At 33.7% G+C, this 21,544-nt stretch overlaps 1 protein-coding gene across 1 annotated transcript in view; it reads left to right on the top strand.

The window, feature by feature from the left end:
- Positions 1–18,137, top strand: part of PolG1 (DNA polymerase gamma, catalytic subunit tam) — a 93,906-nt gene extending 75,769 nt beyond the window's left edge. Inside the window, exons 20-26 of the mRNA XM_076452422.1 lie at positions 60–166; positions 7,160–7,299; positions 8,561–8,647; positions 14,661–14,775; positions 16,091–16,342; positions 16,621–16,738; positions 17,997–18,137. Of these exons, the coding sequence (XP_076308537.1) occupies positions 60–166; positions 7,160–7,299; positions 8,561–8,647; positions 14,661–14,775; positions 16,091–16,342; positions 16,621–16,738; positions 17,997–18,094 (917 nt within the window). The 3' untranslated portion in view covers positions 18,095–18,137. The remainder of the gene's footprint in view (positions 1–59; positions 167–7,159; positions 7,300–8,560; positions 8,648–14,660; positions 14,776–16,090; positions 16,343–16,620; positions 16,739–17,996) is intronic.
- The last annotated feature ends 3,407 nt before the right edge of the window (positions 18,138–21,544 follow it).

Genomic DNA, 21,544 nt, shown 5'->3' with positions numbered 1-21,544 from the left:
AACAAACATTGCTAACTTTACACCTAAAAATTAATGCTGTTTGATTAATATTGCAATAGGTTGTACAGCTTTTGGTTGGATGACGCTTCAGGGAAAAAAGAGTGAAGGAACAGATATGCATAGTAAAGTTGCTGCATCAGTTGGTGTCAGCCGAGACCATGCCAAGGTTAGCAAAGAAACAGGATTTATTTTCAGCTTTTAGTATTAAAGATCATACATATATACAGATGTTTAGGCAAAACTCTGTATTTGAAAGTGTTGTACAAAGCCTTAAAGAGAAAGAAAATATATTGATTTATGAATAAAATTGTTCATTGCTTACTTCCTTGAACTATTTTGCCTCATCGGTGTGGATTCCTGTATGTGGTGAGGGGACATCCCAGGGAAAGTTCTGTTCTTTTAGTTTACCTCCTTTGCAATCTAAACTTCCAGCCATGTGTTTGCTGTAATGGTAACCTGTGAAGGGCATGAGAGGATCCTGATGGTTGAGGGGTCCAACCCTAACACACCACTTTGACCTGGAATTCCTGTAGACAGGCAGCCTTGGGTGGCTCCCCTTGGGTCAGTCAGCTAGTCCACTTGGGCTAGAGTCGACCATGTACCAGTGTTGGATGTTCTCAGCAGATGTGGTGGACATTGTATCTGATGCTGGCATTTGGGTATAGTTCTCACAAAACCCTGGCATTGCTGCAGTCTCCTTGTTTGGCATTGTAGTGCATCCCCTGTAAGGCTCCATGGTGGGTGGGGTCAGTGAGCACTGAAATATCCTTTTTTTATGGATCCTCCAAAAACATTTAAATAAAATAGTGAAAAAACAGTCCACAGGTAAATGACCACGTCTTGAAGATTCTGAGCAGCAATCTTCAACATCTCTAACACCTGTTGTTGTACCTCATTTTCTTGTACAACATTCTCTTTCAGACAAACCTTTAGAGCAAATGTCTCCCTTTTTCATTCAGAAGGGACTATAGGGACTTGTGGCTCTCTAAAGTCTGTAAAGAAGCTTTGCTCTGGTGACGTATTGGTGGTAACATCCACATCTCAACATAGTGAAATCCTCTTGCATTCAGAGGTGATTGGGGATATACCTTTTGAGGTTACACCTCATGCTACTTTGAATTTATCACGAGGAGTTATTGTTTAGAGGGATTTGAAGAACATCCCCAAGTCAGATATTCTTGCTGGTTTCTCCACCCAAGGAGTTTCTGTAGTGAGGCACATATATATCCACTCGCAAAGATGGAATTGCAATGCTGACCAGTGTCCTCATTCTGACATTTACATCACCATGTCTACCTGCCACCATCAAGGCAGGTTATCTAAATTGCAGGGTACAGCATACATTCCAAACCCTCTCAGATGTTTCCAGTCTCAGTGGTTTGGTCACTTGAAGACGTCATGTTGTGGTTCCTTGACGTGTTCTTCTTGCACTGCCAAGGACCACGATACCTGTGAGTGTGAAATGGACCCTCATTGCATCAGTTGCAATGGCTCTCACCCATCCTACTTTTGTTCTTGCCATAAATGGTTGGAAGAAAGAGAGGTGCAACATTTGAAAACGATTCATAACTTTACTTATCTTGAGTCTCGAAAGTTGCTGTCCATCTCTTCATCTCAGATGTATGCTGCTGCACTTCTATTCCACTACTACAGTGGGAGTGCAGACAGATCTGTCTGTGCCTCCAAACTAAAGAAAAGTCTTTTGACCTTCCTGGTAAAGAAGTTGATTCATCAAATTCAACACCTATCTCTGTCCCTAACATACATTTCAGTAAGTCTCAAGATTCACTTCCTCTGGTTCTGGGTATGGGCATTTCCTCGGGTACATCTTCTTCTCCCACCCCAAGGTACAAAATGATCATTCATTCAAATCTGCAGTTGCTGGAATCCTTTTCCAACATCAAAAACCTGCCCAATTGACCCAGGGCAGGATTCATGGAGGTCAATAGACCTCCCTCGAATAAAGAGAGTAAAGAAAAAAAGACATGGCTGTAAACAGAATGGTTCTTCACCCTATTCACCTACACCTTGATACAATGGAACTGTTGAGGTTTACATTCTAATCTGGATGACATCAAAACACTAACTGCTCCCCACCATCCTGTATGTCTTTCCTTCCAGGAAGCTTTTCTGAAACCTGCTGGTACAGTCACCTTTCAGCAGTTTTCTTTGTACAGAAATGACAGGCTATGTGATGGACAAGTGCATGGAGGGGTGGCACTGTTGGTTGATAAGCATGTGCCCACCCTGTCTTTGCCACTTGACACACCCTTGGAGGCTGTAGCCATAAGTGTTTCCTTGGGTCATACCATAACTGTTTGTTCTCTCTACCTATCGCCTGGAGAGACCTGTGATCATTCAGACCTTGATGTTCTCATCGAACACTTGCTGTCTCCCTTTTTAATACTGTTGGACTTTAATGGACATCATCCCCTGTGGGGAAGTGCTGGTATTGATAGGAGGGGTCGCTCTGTAGAACATATGCTCTATGATCACAACCTTTCTCTTTTCAATACTGGTTCTACTTATTTTCATGTACCTAATCATTCCTTTACTGTTATTGATCTCTCAATTTGCTCTCCTTCATTATTCTCCCATTTTTCATGGAGGGTTGACAATAATCCATGAGGCAGTGATTATTTTCCTATACTTTTGAGAGAGACTGGCTGTGGTCGATGTCACCTAACCTGTGTGCCCCAGTGGAAGCAGTATCAAGAAAACTGGCTCTCTTTCACTGCTTTTGCAGAACTTGATCCTACCATCATTTGTGAGCCATCACTAGACGACTCTGTAGCAGCAGTAACTGACTGTATTATACAAGCAGCTACTCAGTGTATTCCTAAAACCTCAACACGTTTTCCCCGATATCCTCTTCCGTGGTGAAATCCTGTCTGTCACATGGCACAGAAGGCTTAAAAACGGGCCTAGGATACTTTCTGTAGATATCCCACACTCTTTCACCTCATCATTTTCCAGCAGTCCTGTGCACATGGTCGGTGGGTAAGAAGTCAAAGCCAGAAGGAATCTTGGATTTAGTTCACAACCAGCATATCTTTTAACACCAGTTCCAAAGACATATGGAGCAAGATTCAAAAGGTCAGTGGGCAGTATACTTCTGTCTCCCTCTCAGTCTTGCTCTCTGATGGCCGTGAAGTAGCTGATTCCCAGAACATCACCGATACTCTTAGTGAAAGGTTTTGCTGGGTATCTAGCACTTCTGCTTCTTTTTCCATCTTCTTAGTCATCAAGACCAATCAGAGCAATCACCTCTTTCCTTTCGAGCTGATTGTCTCTATGACTATAATCATCCCTTTACACTGGTGGAACTCAGACTGGCTCTTCATTGGTTGGACCTGATTGTGTATACTATGAAATGCTGCATCATCTATCTCCTGCTTCTCTTGGTATTCTTCTGATTATTTTTAACTGGATCTGGCAGGAGAATATTTTTCCTGATGCCTGGCATCTTGTTATTGTCCCACCTTTCCGTAAGCGTGGAAAGGATCTCAGGATTCCTTCAAACTACCATTGTGTTGCTTTGACGAGCTGGCTTCTGTAAGACCTTAAAGAGGATGGTTAATGCTCATTTTTTTTGGTTCTTTGAATCAAATAACCTCGTGCCCACCCAGTGTGGGTTCCGATGACAGTGCTCCACTGTGGACCACCTGATTTGATTTGAAACATCAGTCAGAGAAGCCTTTCTCAAATGACATCTTGTATCAGTATTCTTTGACATTGAGAAGGCTTATCATACAAAGTGGAGGTATGGTATTTTGTGAGACCTCCATATACATGGGTTACGTGGCCATTTGCCCATTTTTATTGAAAATTTGTTAATGAACAGTAGATTCCAAGTTCATGTGGGTTTGACACTTTCCCTTTATTTTCTACAGGAACGTGGAGTCCCTCAGGGCTGTGTTTTGAGTGTCACACTTTTCAATATAACGATTAATTCCACCACTGAATAACTACCTTTTACTATTGCAAATGGGCTCTATGTTGATGATTTTCACATCTCGTGTCAGTCGTCGAACATGAGGTATATTGAGTGGTAGCTATAAATTGTTTTCAGTTGTTTACTGAAGTGGACCACAGCAAACAGCTTTGACTTCTCTCTCTCTAAAACCATTTGCATGCACATTTGTCACCAAGGGGGTATTCACTCAGATCTAAACTCCATATCAGTGAAGTTATGCTGCCTGTGGTCCCCAAGACAAAGTTCTTAGGGCTTGTCATTGACCGTAAGTTGACTTTTATACCACACATCAAGCATCTACGAGTCAAATAACAAGAGCATTGAACATCCTCGATGTCCTCTCTTCCACCATTTGGGGAGTGGAGCAATGCTCTGTGCTAAAGATATATCGTCTCTTATTTGATTGAAACTCGATTATGGATCACTGGTCTATGGCTCTGCCAGGATCTCAGTTTAATATGCTGTATTGCATTCATCATCTAGGACTTCTGCTCTGCGCTGGGGCTTTCTGCACTTCCCCAATTCAGAGCTTATACGTAGAGTCTCATGAACCTTCTTTGCACCTCTCCTATTTGCAACTGTCTTTACTATATGCTTCAAAACTTCATTCCTTACCAAAGCATCCTACCTGGGTATGTGTTTTCCTTCCTCAGTGGGCCATACATTTTAAGAACAGATTTGCCATTGCTCCTGTTGGCCTTCATGTCCAGGCACAGTTGGATGAATTGGGTCTGTCCTTAAATAACATTGTTATATCCACTGGTCAACCCACCACAGCTTCTTACAGTCCCCAAATGTGACATATCTTTCAGTCATCTTTAAAGCAGACACTCTCGATTGGAAATACTGTCTGTCATTTTCTGAATATATTTCGAACCATCCTTGCTTTCATTCCTATTTATACAGATGATTCGAAATCAGTTGATTGTGTGGGCTCTGCCATGATTTGTTGTGATCCAGGGCAAGAGAAATGGGGTACAGTTCAGCAGTGAACACAGAAGCTAAGCAGTACTGAAACTGCACTATTTATATTGACTTGCTTAGTTCTCTACTGACCCTGCAATTGCTTCACGTTAGTTCACACCCTGTTCTTGCCAATATTCAATACCAACAGGTCCATTTCTCTCTACCATCCACTTCTATCCAGTTTTTCTGGATATCGGGCCATGTTGGTATTCGCGGGAACGAGCTTGCTGACATAGCAGCTAAATCTATTTGCTCTGGCACTATCACCGCTGTGCCTGTCCCATACATGGACTATGGTCCTGTATTCAAGGCTCATCTCCATGCCAGTTGGCAGTGAACTTGGAGTGAGCAACATGAAAACAAGCTTTTCCAGATAAAACCCTATATTGGACTTTGGCCGTCTTGCTTCTGTAAGGATCGGAAAAAGGAAGTTGTTCTAACTAGACTACGCATTGGTTACAGTTTTTTAACTCATCGTTTTCTTTTATCTGGGACTGATGCACCAATGTGTTGTCTGAGTAACACTCAAGTCACAATAAGTCACATTTTACTGTCTTGCTATTGTTATGACTCTCAACGACAGCACCATTTTAAACATGTTCTGTCCCAAGGGTTATCCTTAACATTAGACAGTGTTATTGGTGATGGTGACACTGTCCACCTTGGAAATGTTTTTAGTTTTTTAAAGGCCATTAATCTTGTCAATGTTGTTTAAGTTTTTTAATTTATACATTAGACCTTTTTTAATGTGTATCCCTTCTAAGAACCAAAGTTCATCTAGTTCGATTTGAAATTAGAATATGGCCGTAATGTCAAATAACTCGAAACAGGACTAGAAAGGCCAATTTCAGGTGACTAACACTGCTGTTTGAACTACCTGTTAGTCATCCTGGCAAGTTATAATTAAAATTTTGTTACAAGTCTTTTAAAACCTTTATTACTTTACTTTCTGAAAATGGCCTTAACATCAAATGACTTGGAACCAGGACTGGAAAGGCGAACTTCAGGTGATTGATAGTGGTTTTTGAACTTACCAGTTAGTCTTTCCTAGTGAGTTATGTTAATTACAGTTTTGCTACAGAAAGTACTTTACAACTTGTATTACTGAAGTTTTTCTCTTAATGCTGTAGACTAGATGTAAACATCATATAAACATGCTGTTTGTTTTTTAAACTTTGTTTTGTCTTACCTTAATTTCCTTTTATGAATTTTACTAAATTTACTTTAATTTTAACTTTTTACCAGATGTTTGGGGCAGAAATCTTAGCTGCTTTGTGCCATAAAACAACTAATTTGCCTAACTATAATTTAGTGAAGTTTTACTTCCAGATCTTTAAAACAAGAAGTATGTTACATTTAACTTAATAATATATAAGGTATTTTTTCACTATGTTTATATATATACACACACACACTAAAAGATGAAACTATGTATGTCTTGCAAGTACAGATAATAGCATTATTAACTGTTAACAGAATTTTGTGGATTTTATCTCTTACTCTTTTTAATCATTCAATAACATTCTATTCTCTTATAGCTTGTGTTTCTATACTACCTGTTTCTACCTACAAATATGATTTTACATCCTGTTATAATAATAAATTTTTCTTCCACAATTTCACTTTTGTAGTTGGGAAAATTTAGTTGTTGTTGTTTGTTTTTTCAAAAAATGATTCTGTAAGTTGCAATCACATATTTACAACAGTAATAAATTATTTATATTACAACAACATAATTAGTACTGTATAAAATTACAGAAACAGAGAGGTATGGAGGAAATTTCCTAGTTTGTAAATTTTAATATGTAGAATGAATACTACATAACACATTGAGTATTATCAGAACTAAAAACTTGCAACTTAACATTCAGTTGATTTTGCAGCTTAAAGCTACTGTTTTTATGTATCATTTGAAACTACACATGATTTGTATTTATTGTTAAACTTTAAGATGGCTATGTGTACAAGTACTCTAAAATTTTCTGTCAAACTAACATACTTGAAATCATATATGCAAAGTCATGTTTTTGTTCTGGCTTATTTTTTGGTACTTGTGTAATTTAAAATTTGTAAATTTAGAAAAAACTAATATTTTAAGTCATGGTTCAGTTCTTTTTAAATGTTTATGAAGCAAATGTCTCAAATACACATCATCATGAATTAGGTAGAAAACTGTAGTTAAGTAAGAAGTATAATAAAGGGATTACAATTTTATAGGTGATAAATTATGGAAGGATATATGGAGCAGGTCGACCTTTTGCTGAGAGACTACTTATGCAGTTCAACCACAGATTAAGTATGAAGGAGGCTAAAGATAAAGCAAGGAAGATGTATGCTGAAACGAAGGGGGTTAGAAGGTTTGTTTATAGCAACTGAACAATTTTTTAGGGTGATATGGTAACTTAGGAAGGTAGTCTTCTTTCTTGGGAATATACTCTGCAGTTTGAGACCAGGTGTGACTTTGTAGTTAGCATACCCAGATATTAATCTAACTTCATGGTTTGTAATGACCTGTTCTTGCAAAAATATAATCTGCATGTTGGAGCTATGGGTTTATTATAAGCATAATGGTTAAATCCCACAATTCATTAAGATAGAGTAGACCAAAATTTAGCAGTTGGTGCTGTTGCCTTCCCTTTAGTCTTTCAGGTTAACTGCACAGATAACTTTTGTGTAACTTTGCACAAAATTCTGAAACTCAGATTTCCAAACTTGTAGATGCCTATGCTTCTCAGTTCATTTGAACAATTTTCCAGTGCATACTTTCTGAACTAAATCTGTGGCAAAGAAATATGTATATTTATTACTGTAATTATAAAGTGTAAGCAAATACACAAGTTTTACAATAATGAAAACTTGTTCAAGTACATAACAAATAATTTGTTTTAGCCAGAAGCAGTAAGAAATAAAACATTTTCCAACCCTCATACCCACAAACAAATAGTTGTTTCAAGAAATCAGAAAAGAATTGATTTAGTTCTTAACTTACTATTGGTTAATTATATTCATATTAATTCTAAAGTGCAAGAATGGAGATCAAAGTACACATATCGTGACCTTTTACATGGTGTCATTCAACATAGTATTTATTTCCTTGATGATGAGGAAACCCACTTGAAATAAAAATGTATCTTAGAACGTACATACTAGCCGTTCTGAAATACATAGTGTTTATGTGTTTGATGTTGGTTATCAGCTATTAATTTTAACCCTTTATTGCTAATTAATAAAAGTTCTTCATAGAGAAGAAAGTGAAGCAAATATCAGATACTATTTAAAGGGACTGAAAAACTAGATATGCATTTCAGGTAACAAAATATAATATACAGTATATACAATGAGCAATATTAAGTGACTTCTTCACACAAGCACCACCTTTCACTCCAACTTGTTTGAATAAAATTGATTCCATTAATACATAGGCATATCATGAGTACAGACACTTTTGTAATACATAAGACTTTTCTGTTCAATGAACAGACCCAGTACATGTTCAGTTCTACACCTGTTATGACAAATTTACCTTTTAATTCCTTATAGAAAGAAGTTCATTAAGTAAACCTAGAAGCATGATGGTTTTATGTTATTAAAATACAATATTAATCACACTGTTTGCAGATATCTTCTTGAAGATTATGGTGAATATGAAGTTATCCTTCAATCCAGGGATGATGAAACTTCTCCAAAGATTTGGGTTGGTGGAAGGTATGGTCTTAGACTAAAGAGATGTGAATATTTTTCTCTTCAGTAATTTGCATAGTATTTCATGTCCATATGCTTGACACAAGTTTAAGGTTTAAATTATTCTAGCTGTTTAACTTTTTCTAAACTTGAAGAATGACACTGATATTCTACAATTTTCTTTTGTTCCCTCACTGGAAATGCATAAACAAATAGCATGAAATTACTAAAGTTACTAAATGGTATCCATTTTTAGCTTTAAAAAAATTGATGTAGTTTGATATTTTTCTATTGTTGTTAAATTCCAAAATTTTATTTTGATGCACTATTTTGACAAAAAAATTAAATATAGAACCTTTGATCTTGGAATTTAAAATTTTTTTATAATGTTCATCATAAAGCATTATTTTATATATTCATTCAGTTTCAACTTTACTTATTTATATTCATAAATATATTTTTGATATATTATTTGTCACCTCTGGCTATATATTGTAAAGATAAAGAACAGCCTAAACAAACAAAAATGTATTGGTGGTGTATGACCTGACTATTCAGAACTGCACCACATCAGACTAGGTAACAGTATTTTTACAATAACAATATTCTTGACAAAGATCAATCTAACTAGTATTGGTGCTGACTCAAGTTCAAAACTGAAAGGTGCAAAAATGAGAACTTGAGCCTATTTTCAAATTTGTATATTGTTTATTTATTTTTTATGCTTTACAAAATTTAAATTGTTTTTCCAAATACACAGTACAAAAAGTGCATAGTGAATAAATACATATAAATAAAGATTAGGCTTTAGAAAATGAAACTTTGAGTTTCTGAAAGTGGAACTTTAATTTGTCTATATTAATGTCTCTGGATATTTCATTTTTTATAGAAATTACTGCCTAGTCTAATCTCTCTTGTCTCATTGTGGAACACAAAATTATTTTTATCAACTTTAGTCACAAAAACAATCTTTTGCTATTTTTCACACTAACAGGTACAGAAAAGAAAATTCTAAAAGCAATAAATGTATTTGGAAATTTTTATTGTTATTATTTGGCTTTCATATTTATATAACATGATCTTGTATGGAATTGAATTTTCTTGTATTTGATGTGATATTAATTTAAGTTCTGCACACAAACTTTCACCACAAGTATCTCTTCTCTGCTTATTATTATTATTTTTTTAATTTTCATTCCCCAAAAACTTTAGAGTAGGTTTTTCTATCCTTTTGAGCCCATTTTGAACTGGCTCTCTCTTTTTAAATAAATTATAATCTCTTACATTTAAGTGCATTGTTTGGATTCTATGCACATAATTATAATATTTAATAAACAAAGATTTCAATCACTGGAGCATTTTGCCATAACCTACTTTATTTATTAAATCTAATTAAAATTACTTGATGTTCTACCATAGAAAATTTTGAAGTATTTATTATTTTCAGTAACATGAAAACATCTAATGAAATTATAAAAAATCTAAGATCTGTATTATAAACTTTATTTTTTAGTTTTAAATATGAACTTATTTGGGATTCCAAAACAAACCTTGATAAGTATTTTGCAGGCAAGGCTTCTTAGAACTGCACAGAAGTGCAACTCTGAACATTGTTCTTGTTTTTTTGTGAAATACACTAAATAAATGTTACAAAATGATTTAAATTTCAAGATATTTTTGAGTTCAAATTTTTTGAAATAGATATACAGGTAAAAGTACTCTGTGGCTTAAAAATGGTTAAATGTTTGTTTTTTATATACTCCCTAGTAATGGATAAGAAGCTAAACCCCATTTTGTTATTTAGCCTTTAAACGAAGGATATTATGAATTGATGTCGCTACCTACAACATATCTGCTATTTAAGGGTTATAGCTGAATTCAGGTTGCAGCACAAACATTTTGAAACCTTAATTGTATCTTTTTTATTACCATGCATTATATACTCTTCAAAAAAAGAAACGCAAAAGGCAAAATTTGAGACATATTGTTAACAAGTTTATTCCGGGTAGTTCTGTATGACATGTGTGAAACTTTGCACAGTCACTGCTGAACATCCAAAGTCTGCAAAGGCGAAGTCCACGCACACTAGTTGAAGTTTAATGTCACTCAACGTCAATAACGAGTATGCTCCCCGTGAGCATCAATAACTGCTTGGCATCTCCTGCCCATGGAAGAGATGAGATGACGAATCACATCTTGTAAAATGGCTGTCCACTCAGCCTGCAAAGCTGCTGCTAACTGAGGTAGAGTCTGCAGTTGAGGTTGTCGCTGTTGCAGACGTCGGTTCAACTCGTCCCAAAGATGTTCGATGGGGTTTATATCTGGTGATATGGAGGGCCAGGGAAGAACGTTGATGTTGTGGTGTCTCAAGAAGACAGTGGTGAGTCGGCCTGTGTGAGGACGGGCATTGTCATGTTGAAAAACGTCATTGACGCTCATGACGCCCATATCATGACGCTGCCACCACCATATCTGTCAACATCTTGCACACAGTTTGCTGCAAAACATTCACCTTGGCGACGGTAAACACGGGTCCTTCCATCCTGCCTATGAAGCATAAAATGTGATTCATTGCTGAACCAAACATGCCTCCATCGTCGATGAGGCCATACCCAATGTGCCCGAGTCCACTGCAGCCGTGCTTGACGATGTTGCTGGGTGAGGATGACGCCTCTGACTGGACGTCGAGGTCGGATTCCTGCATCTCGTAGACGGTTGCGTACGGTCTGATCGGAAATCCTACGCAGCCCTGGTATGGTTGAGGCAGTAGACGTCACAGTGGTGGTCCTATCCCGAAGGTGACATAACCGGATGTAGCAATCCTGTGCGGGCGTGGTCACACAAGGTCTGCCAGATCGTGGACGGTCACGAGTTGATCCATGTTGTTGGTGACGATTCCATAGCCTTGTGATGGTGCTTGGGTGGACATTCACAGCTCTGGCAACATCTGATCGAGATTTGCCTGCTTCCAAGCGACCAATGGCGTTGTTGCGTTGTGTTTCAGTCAGTCTTGGAGTAACTGTATTGCGTGTCGGTGGCTTAACACTGAGCTATGGAAACAGAGAACCCGTCACTTTTATAGGGATTTTGCACTTTCAGAACATGCAGATCTCTCAAACAAATTTATTGGACACGCATGCGTTTTGGCGAAAAATCCGATGTTTTCCTCCTTTTTCAAAGTGCACAACTTTTATTGTCATTTTGGGCTGACAATCAGTGCCTTAACACGTGTAACATCACATACTCTGAGCTTGTAACGTTATTACATATATTTCTCTTTAAAATAAAAAAATATCCCTTTTGCATTTCTTGTTTTGAAGAGTAAATATCTACATATATAATTTTTTTAATTTAGAATGAAGTTTCAAATTTCATTAATCAGTATTTTTTTTTGGTGGTATTCACCCTAATATGGTGTTAGTAAACTAGAGGTTGTGACATGGTTATTGTCACAGTTTCTTCAAATAAAAAAAAATATGCAACATACAATAATATGAACTTGACCAGTCATAAACTGTAATCAATTTAAAAGGCAACAAATAAAAAATAGTTTTAAAAATTAGGTATGATTCACATGTGAAAAAAATAACATTAACATTTTATGAGCTGATAGTGTGCAAGATTTCATGTTTTAGTATTAAAAGTATCTGAGGATATGAAAAGTAGTAGTTTTGTCATGATTTTGAATATCCAATCAAATTTAGATATTTTTAGACCACATTGTAGATTTTCCCATATTTATTGAAAATGTACCAGAGGTCAGAGAAACCACTTCATTATATATATATAGTGTAGTATTAAAGTGGATACTTTGTTATTATTTTTTCTTTCAAGAATAATGTACTTGGGAATGTACAATTCCATATTCCTGTTGTTTGGATTTTGCTTGCCATTGCACTTGGTGATGTAACCATCTTTGGCACATAATAGCAACACAATGATTAGGCATAATGTTTACTGAAACTACATAACAACTGTCTGTATTATGACTTATTAAAAATACCAGGGCTTCCACTCATTAATACTGGGTAAAATGCTTCTGTGTTTAGAAGTGAGTAAAAAACACCAATGGGCTAAGCAGTGCAATATGTACATGTGATGTATGTACAGTTAATATCTGATTATATATTCTTTTCAAATTAATAACTCATCAGAATTAATTTCAACAAATAGTGCATTACTGAACTGATTAAATATTTAGCTCATCCCTATAAATGTCATAAATTGCTAGCAAAACTTTGTTTGTCAGAGGGTTGTATAAACATACCAATTGAATAATTGGGTAAATCTATAAAATTCACAAGAGCATCAAATAAACAGGAGAGAATGGAGTTAAAAACCTTAATGGTAGCTTAGAATTTGATATAAAAAATATATTAATTGCACTCTATATGAAAAATTATAAATAAAATTTGTTTTTTAAATATGTCAGATTCAAAAATAATTATAACAGCTATGAGTGTAAAGTTCAGGTTCACAGAACTTTAACTCTGTTGCAATTTTATTTTCATGTACAAAAACACAGTTTTATATAATTACTTATATCATGCTTATTACTTCTTATATCACCCTGAAATGCTTCTTAAGAGAAATGTTTGAAATATTCTACAGGTGATTATTTTAAGATTGTAAGAAGTATTGAGTAAAATAATTATTTATGAATTTCTAAGATTTGCAGATTTATTCATTTTTTTTTAAAATTAATTATAAACTTACTGATTTTACTTCATGTCTCTTTCTCAGAAGATTTATTTAATATCATACTTTTCAAAGTCAAAACAAAGGCAATACAGCATGTTTTCATACAAAGGATTGGGTATTTTAAAACAAATTTGAACATGCAAATCAACAAGTCATATAAAACAAACAGAGCCAAGATAGTAAAGTGTGGTGGTACAGCTTATATCTGAACAACATTTTCATAATGATTGTTACTTCATAGATTGTGTGATACCACTGAAAATGGATTTGAGAAGGGCATATAATAGCCCTTGTGATGTAAAATATCTTCATGCTTCTATCATAAAGATGTGTTCAGATCATGGATTAAGAATGTTCAAGGTAGTGATATCCATTTTATTTAATAAAATTAGAAAACAAAGAGAATATAATTCACTTGGAACATCCAAATCATCAAGAAAGAAACCTGCAGTAAGTTTTACTCATTCTTGGTGAGTAAAGTATTATCTTGTGACATGTGAAAGTCAATGAACACAAACATTGGTAGCAAATGCCATCCATATACTTCCAAGCAATAGTACGCAACATAATAAAAAGATCTCCACCTGGAAGTGAGGTAAACGAGGTAGTTGTTCACCAAGCTAAGGCTTCCATTCATATCACCTATTCAGTCATCACATGCATGACACAGATGGAGAATGAAATTGGTATTCATGCTACTCCATATGAATATCTACCAGTCAATTCACTGTATGCAGCACCTGTGAATTTCTGTGGTTAGACTTTTTAAACAGGTGCTTTACTGCTACTATTCTCATACGTTGAACAGATTGTGGAAGGCATACAAGGAGCAGTAATATGGTTTAGACATAACAGCATTTTAGTGGACAATTTCCAATGGAAATGGGATTGCAAGGCTATTGTCAAGAAGCACAGTCACCAGGTAGAGCATAGTCAGATATGACAAAACAAACTGTAATAACATTGTGAGGCTTCAAATTCATTTTAATATTACATATTCAACTTGTGTGTAGGTGTCTGTGGCAATATTAAAAATATACATACCTATGGCAATTAAGAGTTAATATAATTTTTAATAATCACATAATCTTAGCTCTAAAACGTTAAAAAGGAGATAGCACAAATATTAGGTAGACTCAAAAATAAATTTAGTATTTTGTACTAAACATTAATTTGTTAAAAGATTGTACTTTTTGTATCAGTTAATGTTAATAGAAGATTAAATTAAGTCTTGTACTCATTTAAAAATAATTTTAGCAATAAAATTATTGCACGTTTGATTTTGAGTATTTTAGGCCACACTTTATGATGTATAATGGATTAATTTTTGTTTTAGTGAGTCTCACATGTTCAACAAGTTAGAAGAGATTGCTCAGTCTCCACAACCTCAAACACCTGTGTTGAATTGTCAGATCAGTCGAGCATTAGAACCACAGACTGTCAAAAGTAACGTATGTGTTTAATCAAGATTTTTATTTTTACATTAAAATGTTTATACTTAGTTCTAAGAAAAATTACTTCTTTAAACATTTGTCATGCTTATAATTAAAAACACTTAACTGCACATAATACCAAATATTAACACTATTATTCTTGCTTACATTTTTCTTTCTTTTTTTATGAAGTGAAATTGAATCTCTCTTTTTTTTTCTTTTAATTCCAATTATAGATGTTAGATTTATTTGTTTGTTTTGGAATTTCGAGCAAAGCTACTCGAGGGCTATCTGCACTAGCCGTCCCTAATTTAGCAGTGTAAGACTAAGAGGAAAGGCAGCTAGTCATCACCACCAACTCTTTTACCAATGAATAGCTGGATTGACCGCACATTGTAACACCCCCATGGCTGAAAGGGTGAGCATGTTTGTTGCAACAAGGATTTGAACCTGCAACTCTCAGAGTACAAGTCGAATGCCTTAACTCACCTGGCCATGCTGGGCCAATAGATGTTAAAATATATATATATATATATATATATATATATATTTGATTATTTCTTATTTAGCGCCTAATCCTGACCATGGACGTAAGGTTTGTGTTTAACAAGATTGTTAAACAATATATAGCAAAAGACTTAACAATTTGAAGAAGTTAAACTTTCAAGGAAGCTGGAATGCTTGTGTAATGTAGCTTTTAAGATATTAACAGTTTGCATTACCCCAAAGAAACTGGAATCATGCCAATCTCTTTTGACCACAGACTTCTCAAGTCACACATCTGATGTAACTTCCATGGACTTTTATGCCTTTCTGCTTCAACATGGTCTTAGAAGCCAACATCCACATATGGTGCAGGATCTTTTGAAAGTTTAGGATGTATGGTCTAAGACTAAACTTGCCATTCTTCCAAAAGGCTTGATAATATTTAAGCATCAAGCAGTCATGTAATCATGACTATCAGATTGACACAATCAGTGATGAATAAAATAGGTCTCAATACAGAGTAGGACTTCAAACATTGTTCTTATAAAATGTAATTAATTCTCAGTATTTCTTTGTTGCTAGAAATATTGTTCTTCTGCATATAAGGAGCATGTGTATGTATATATATATGTGTGTGTACACATATATTGAAAAGCTGTCATGGATATCATGATCAGTATTTAAGATAAAAAGTGTATGAAGTTAACAGTGTAAAAATTTAACCTTTATTCAATTTATAGCTTAACTATATATACATTTAAAAATATTCTTAACTTCCTAGCAACCACTGGTTCATGTAATGTTTTTTTTCTGAGTAGTTTTAATGTCTGTATATTTAATGATATAGTTTATGACAAGCCGAATCAACTGGGTTGTACAGAGCTCTGCTGTAGACTACCTACATCTTATCCTGGTCTCCATGAGATATTTGTTTGAAGACTTTAACATAGATGGTCGTTTTACCATTAGCATTCATGATGAAGTTCGTTATCTAGTAAAGAGTGAGGATCGGTACCGAGCAGCCTTGGCATTACAAGTATCCAATCTCCTAACGCGATCCATGTTTGCATTTAAGCTTAAGATGGATGATTTACCTCAGGTTTGTCAAGAACACTTTGATAAAGTTGTGGTAATTTAACTTTATAAAACACCATTTATTCCCAAACATAATTATGATCATCCTATTATAATGTAATTTATAAAACAGAAATTTTATTTATAAATATTGAATAATACTATCTTAAATTTTTATTAATGAGTCTTAGAAGCAGATTTAACTGTAATGACCAAGAGGTTGTTTTATATCCTAAACTGAGTGTTTGAACAAAACATTATTGTAAAATAGTTACCTTCAGAAACAAGTTTGATTCCTTTCAGTCTGTAGCATTCTTCAGTTCTGTGGATGTAGACTCAGTTCTAAGAAAAGAGGTAAACATGGACTGTATAACTCCTTCAAATCCTCATGGCTTAAAGAAAGGCTATGATATACCTCCAGGTCAGTTGTGTAACCGACATGTAAAGTTGAACTACAAACCTTTTTAACAGTCTCCAATAACTACCATTGCTTATATTCTTCAGTATAGAATCTGTATATAATAAATATCATTGGTAAATAATCAAAATAAGTTGTAAATATAGTATTTTGTCGTAAACACAATTACTTGCAAATCATTTTTTTTAATGAAAAATCCATTTATGTATGCTGCTGATACAAGTTTGACATTGTTTATCAGTATATAAGTATTCAAAGAATAAATGTTAATCAAGTGAAAAAATTATGAGGAATACTTCATATCTTATATTTCTTTGTTATGAGTCATTCTATGTTTTTCTTAAGTCAGGCTGCCCTGAATAAAGAACTGTATATTTGTTTCTAAAGGTTGTAAATACCTTTAGCTTGTCACTTTCATCAATATTCAATATAAACGTATTTCCAAACTACTTTACCCCTTCTATCTGCAACTGCATAGACTAAAGAAACAATAGTTGTCTTAGCAGCTAATAAAATTCAACATTATTCATGTGATGAACAAGTTAGTGTGTTAGAGATTTCTATTTCACTTCACTGATTAGTACTGAAGTTAGTAAAATAAACAAAATATGCTTTATTTCACTGTAAAGAAATTTGTAGTGAATAACGAATTGATATTACAATATATTGATTGAAGTACCATGTTCAAAATATTTGTTTGGTTTTTCATATGAAGTATTATTCACTGAAATATGCATCGGTACTCAAGTCATTTAACTTCAAAATGTGTTAACAGAAGCTAACTTCTGTCTTACATTATACATATACTCTTGCTGATTCCCACTGTAATTTCCTTTCTTCATTTTTTATATTACTTCCTCTTACCTTGGTGTTTGATATTATTAACTTCCTTGCTTTCTCTAGCTAAATTGTGGCAGCTTGGCACCAATAATAATAACTGCTAGTTTCTATTTCTCTTAGGTCTTGGAATATCCATCTAATTAAATTGTGAGCTGCATTGTTTTCTTTCAACCCATAAAAAGTAATCTTGTTCAACCTGTTTATGTCATACTTGGTTATCTAGTGTCTTCTTAAGCTGTCTATTACATCTTGTGTCTTTCATACATTCTATAAACTCCAAGTAAATAGTTTTTGACAACCCTTAAATTAAAATTGCATTTCATACATAAATTGTCTTAAAACAATAATTATTTCTATATTATCCTTCATTGTACATAATTGAGAGCAGTATTGTAATAAACATTTTTCTTTATCTCTGTAGGTGAATCCTTAGACATTTATGAAATTATCAAACAAACAAATGGGTCTCTGCAAAAAACAGTTGTTGATGCAGTTTCAGAAAGTATTTTACATGTATAAGCAGATATGTTTGTAAATAAAATTATTTTTGTGTCCACTTGAATTTTTGTCTCTTTGCTAATATACGTTTAAAACTCAACAAAGTAAACACAATGTCAAAAATAGCTGTTTTTCAAATAATTTTTTCTCCCCCAAAGACAAAGTAATGAAAAGCTACTTTTTTATGTTTTTATATTTGTTTTTGTAACCTGTTATTAGAATATGTTTTTCCTCTTCTGATAAGCAACTACAATGTATAAAACAAAACAAATAATACAGAATTAAAATAACTAAACAATACAACAAAGTATTTGTCACTACTGAATTGTGCATGAATGAATATTATTTTTCTTAAACTAGCTTGGTAAGCAGTTACCTAGTAATATGGTGAGCATATAATTTGGGATTATAAGATAACAATGGACTAACTGTAATTAGAATATTTATAACCTTGGTGAGATGGGGGGGTATGATTCTGTTTTTGTAATTTAGGCCTCAAATTTGGCATTTTAGTGCACTTTAGGGCAAAACTTGATTTTTTTAAAATTAAGATTCAAGTGAACTACACATTAATACATGGACTGTACTCGAGCAAAAAAAAAAAAAAAAAGAAACTTGGTGAGTTAAAGAATTATAGCATGATTCTTTTGAAATTTATAATAAAATTGAAACATTTACTTTAATGAAGTACCATTTATGGACTCCCTGATGTTGGAAGAAGTGAAAAATGTGGTAATAAGATGATCATGTTCAATAAAAATTTCCCATTCTATTGTCACCAGTAATAACAATTGTTCTTGGTTGGTTGGTTGTTGCAAAGATAAGTTTTGAGCCTTTGCAAACACAAAAATTACTTTTCATAAAATGTGAATTTACAGGTACAGTCAGAAGAGTTTGAACAGCATTGCAATCATTGAATTAAATCTTTATAACACTTATTTTTAAACATACACAGTGTTCCATACAAGTGTGGAACACTGTGTATTTAAAAGAATTCAAATCTAAATGCAGTGACCAGAAAGTTATGCATGACATGTTAGAGTTTGATTTTAGTGAGTCCAAGACTCAGTAGTTAAAGACTTGTAAATTTTATATACAGTGTCTTGTACAGTTTATGATGCTTATTGTCACTGATTTCAAGAACATAGCTAAATTAGTGGACTTAAACTTACTAGAAACTTCTGTTTAAACACTGAAAAAAATGAGCAGTGATATAATGGTCATTATTCACAAATTACTTTCTTTTTTGCTAATTAGAGACACAACTGTAATCACCATAACAAATTTAGTATCAGTTTTAGAATTTGTTTACATCTACTAAGCTTATGGTGTTGACTGTTATAAGGTTTTGCATTTTTAAACATACACACAGTGTTCCATACAAGTGTAGTATTTTCTGCCTTTTTATTTTCATGTAAAAACTTTCAACATTTTTATTTATTCAAAGTCTATGCATGTTTCATATAACAGATGGTCCAGAAAGTAATTAACTTAGTTTCTAACTGCATTTGTTTTTGTCTTTCAGTGGGAGTTATAGTTGTGCAAGAATGTACATGCTGGCAGTGTTCACTGTTGGTAGATTAGATGGTAGCTGTAGATTACAGCCTCCACTACGTTGAAAAAGAATAACCAGCTACATCAGCAGAATTAGATATTTCAGTTCATCTCAAAATTCCCATTAGACTTAAAATTTTAAACTCTCAAATGAGTTACTTTATGGGAAGACATCTTAAGGGTTCAAAATCTGTAATCTATTCATGAGTTAATGAAAGGTGACCAGCAAATGTTCAACACAAATAGACACACTGTTTTTGTCTTTGCAAATAAATAATTTTGTTTTTGTGTCACACACCATGTTCAGTCTCTCTATATCTCAGCTTAGTCAAACTTGGCATTACTTCAGGATTTACCCTGATGATCCTCTGTTATAAAGTGGATCTACCTGTTACTTTTTGTAGATATCAATTTACCCTGAGAGCACATAAAGTTAACTCATGATATTAGGAAAATGTAGGTTAAAAAAATCAAGTTAACACAAAAATACACAACTTTATAACCTATATGCTTTCAAAAAGTAAACCTTTCTTCATCACTGGAATATTATAACTCAGTTTCCTAGAGATACATTTTATCTACTATTTGTGAACATCATAAGCTTTTAAACAAACAAGGAATTAGTGATACTGCAAGAATTGCAAGCTTCTATCTTGCATGTAAGTTATATTCCATTATTTTTTAATGTTGGTTTCATTAATAATATTGTTTACTAATTCTATTATTTTTCATTCATTTGTTCTATATAGACATATATTATTATGATCTCCTGAGCTGGCCTATGTGACACTACTTGTATTATGGCCAAAGTATATTGTTAATAGTGAAAGTATCAAGCTGAGGAACAAATACACTCTCATCTACTGAGTCAATTTTTAATTGATCTATATAGATAGTGATCAGAAGTGGAGAAGAATTAAATTAACAATATAAATTTCTGGTAAAGAAGAAAATTACTCAAAATTCGATAAATACATAAAGATAAGCATTTAATCTTGAATTTTGAAACTTGTTTTAACCTTCAAAACAAAATGTGAAAAAAGATACAACTAAAGTATGTAGTTTTGTGTTGTTTTTTTAATTTCATGCAAAGCTACATTAAGGCTATCTGCACTAGCCATCCCTAATTTAGCAGTATAAGACTAGAGGGAAGGCAGCTAGTCATCACCACCCACCACCAACTCTTAGGCTATTCTTTTACCAATGAATAGTGGGATTGACCATCACATTATAATGCCCCCATGGCTGAAAGGGCAAGCAAGTTTGGTATGACAGGGATTTGAACCTGCAACCCATAGATTACAAGCAGAATGCCTTAACCCACCTGACCATGCTGGGCCTAGTTAGATATTAATCATTGATAAACAATAGGTTAAATATGTGTTTTATCGATTTGTTGTCTTGATTTACTGTCACATCTGATTAATAAATTAAAATTTACATTTTACTTTTCTACTTTTCATCATGGAGAACCAAATTCAACAAAATGTATTTTGTACAGATCTTTGGTAGAACTACTGTTTAATTTTCAGGACAAACAATTATATTGTAATTATTATAATGTTTTAAAGATATTTTGTACTTGGTATAACATTCCAATAAAGCCAATACATTAATTTATTTAATGTATTAAATCTATTAAAACTGAATTCATACATTATGTTTACGTCAGTAGTTCACAACCTGTGGTACATGGAAATCTTTGAAAAATACTAAAAGAAAATTGGAGGGGATAGTCTCACTCTTAAAGTATTTAACTTTTTTATTAGTAACTTCATTCTTAAGGCCTGACTGCAGGTATGTTACATAAGAAAGGATTAGGAACCACTGTTTCAGATTATACATACACTAACGTAATTATCAGTGTTCATAAAATGAATAAACTTTCTAATTTGTCTTCTAAATGATGAATTATTT

This window comes from Tachypleus tridentatus, chromosome 8 (genome assembly GCF_004210375.1).
Source record: "Tachypleus tridentatus isolate NWPU-2018 chromosome 8, ASM421037v1, whole genome shotgun sequence".
Taxonomy (NCBI): Eukaryota; Metazoa; Arthropoda; class Merostomata; order Xiphosura; family Limulidae; genus Tachypleus; species Tachypleus tridentatus.
Note: the sequence above shows the minus strand (reverse complement) of the source record. Positions and strands in the feature narration are given on the sequence as shown.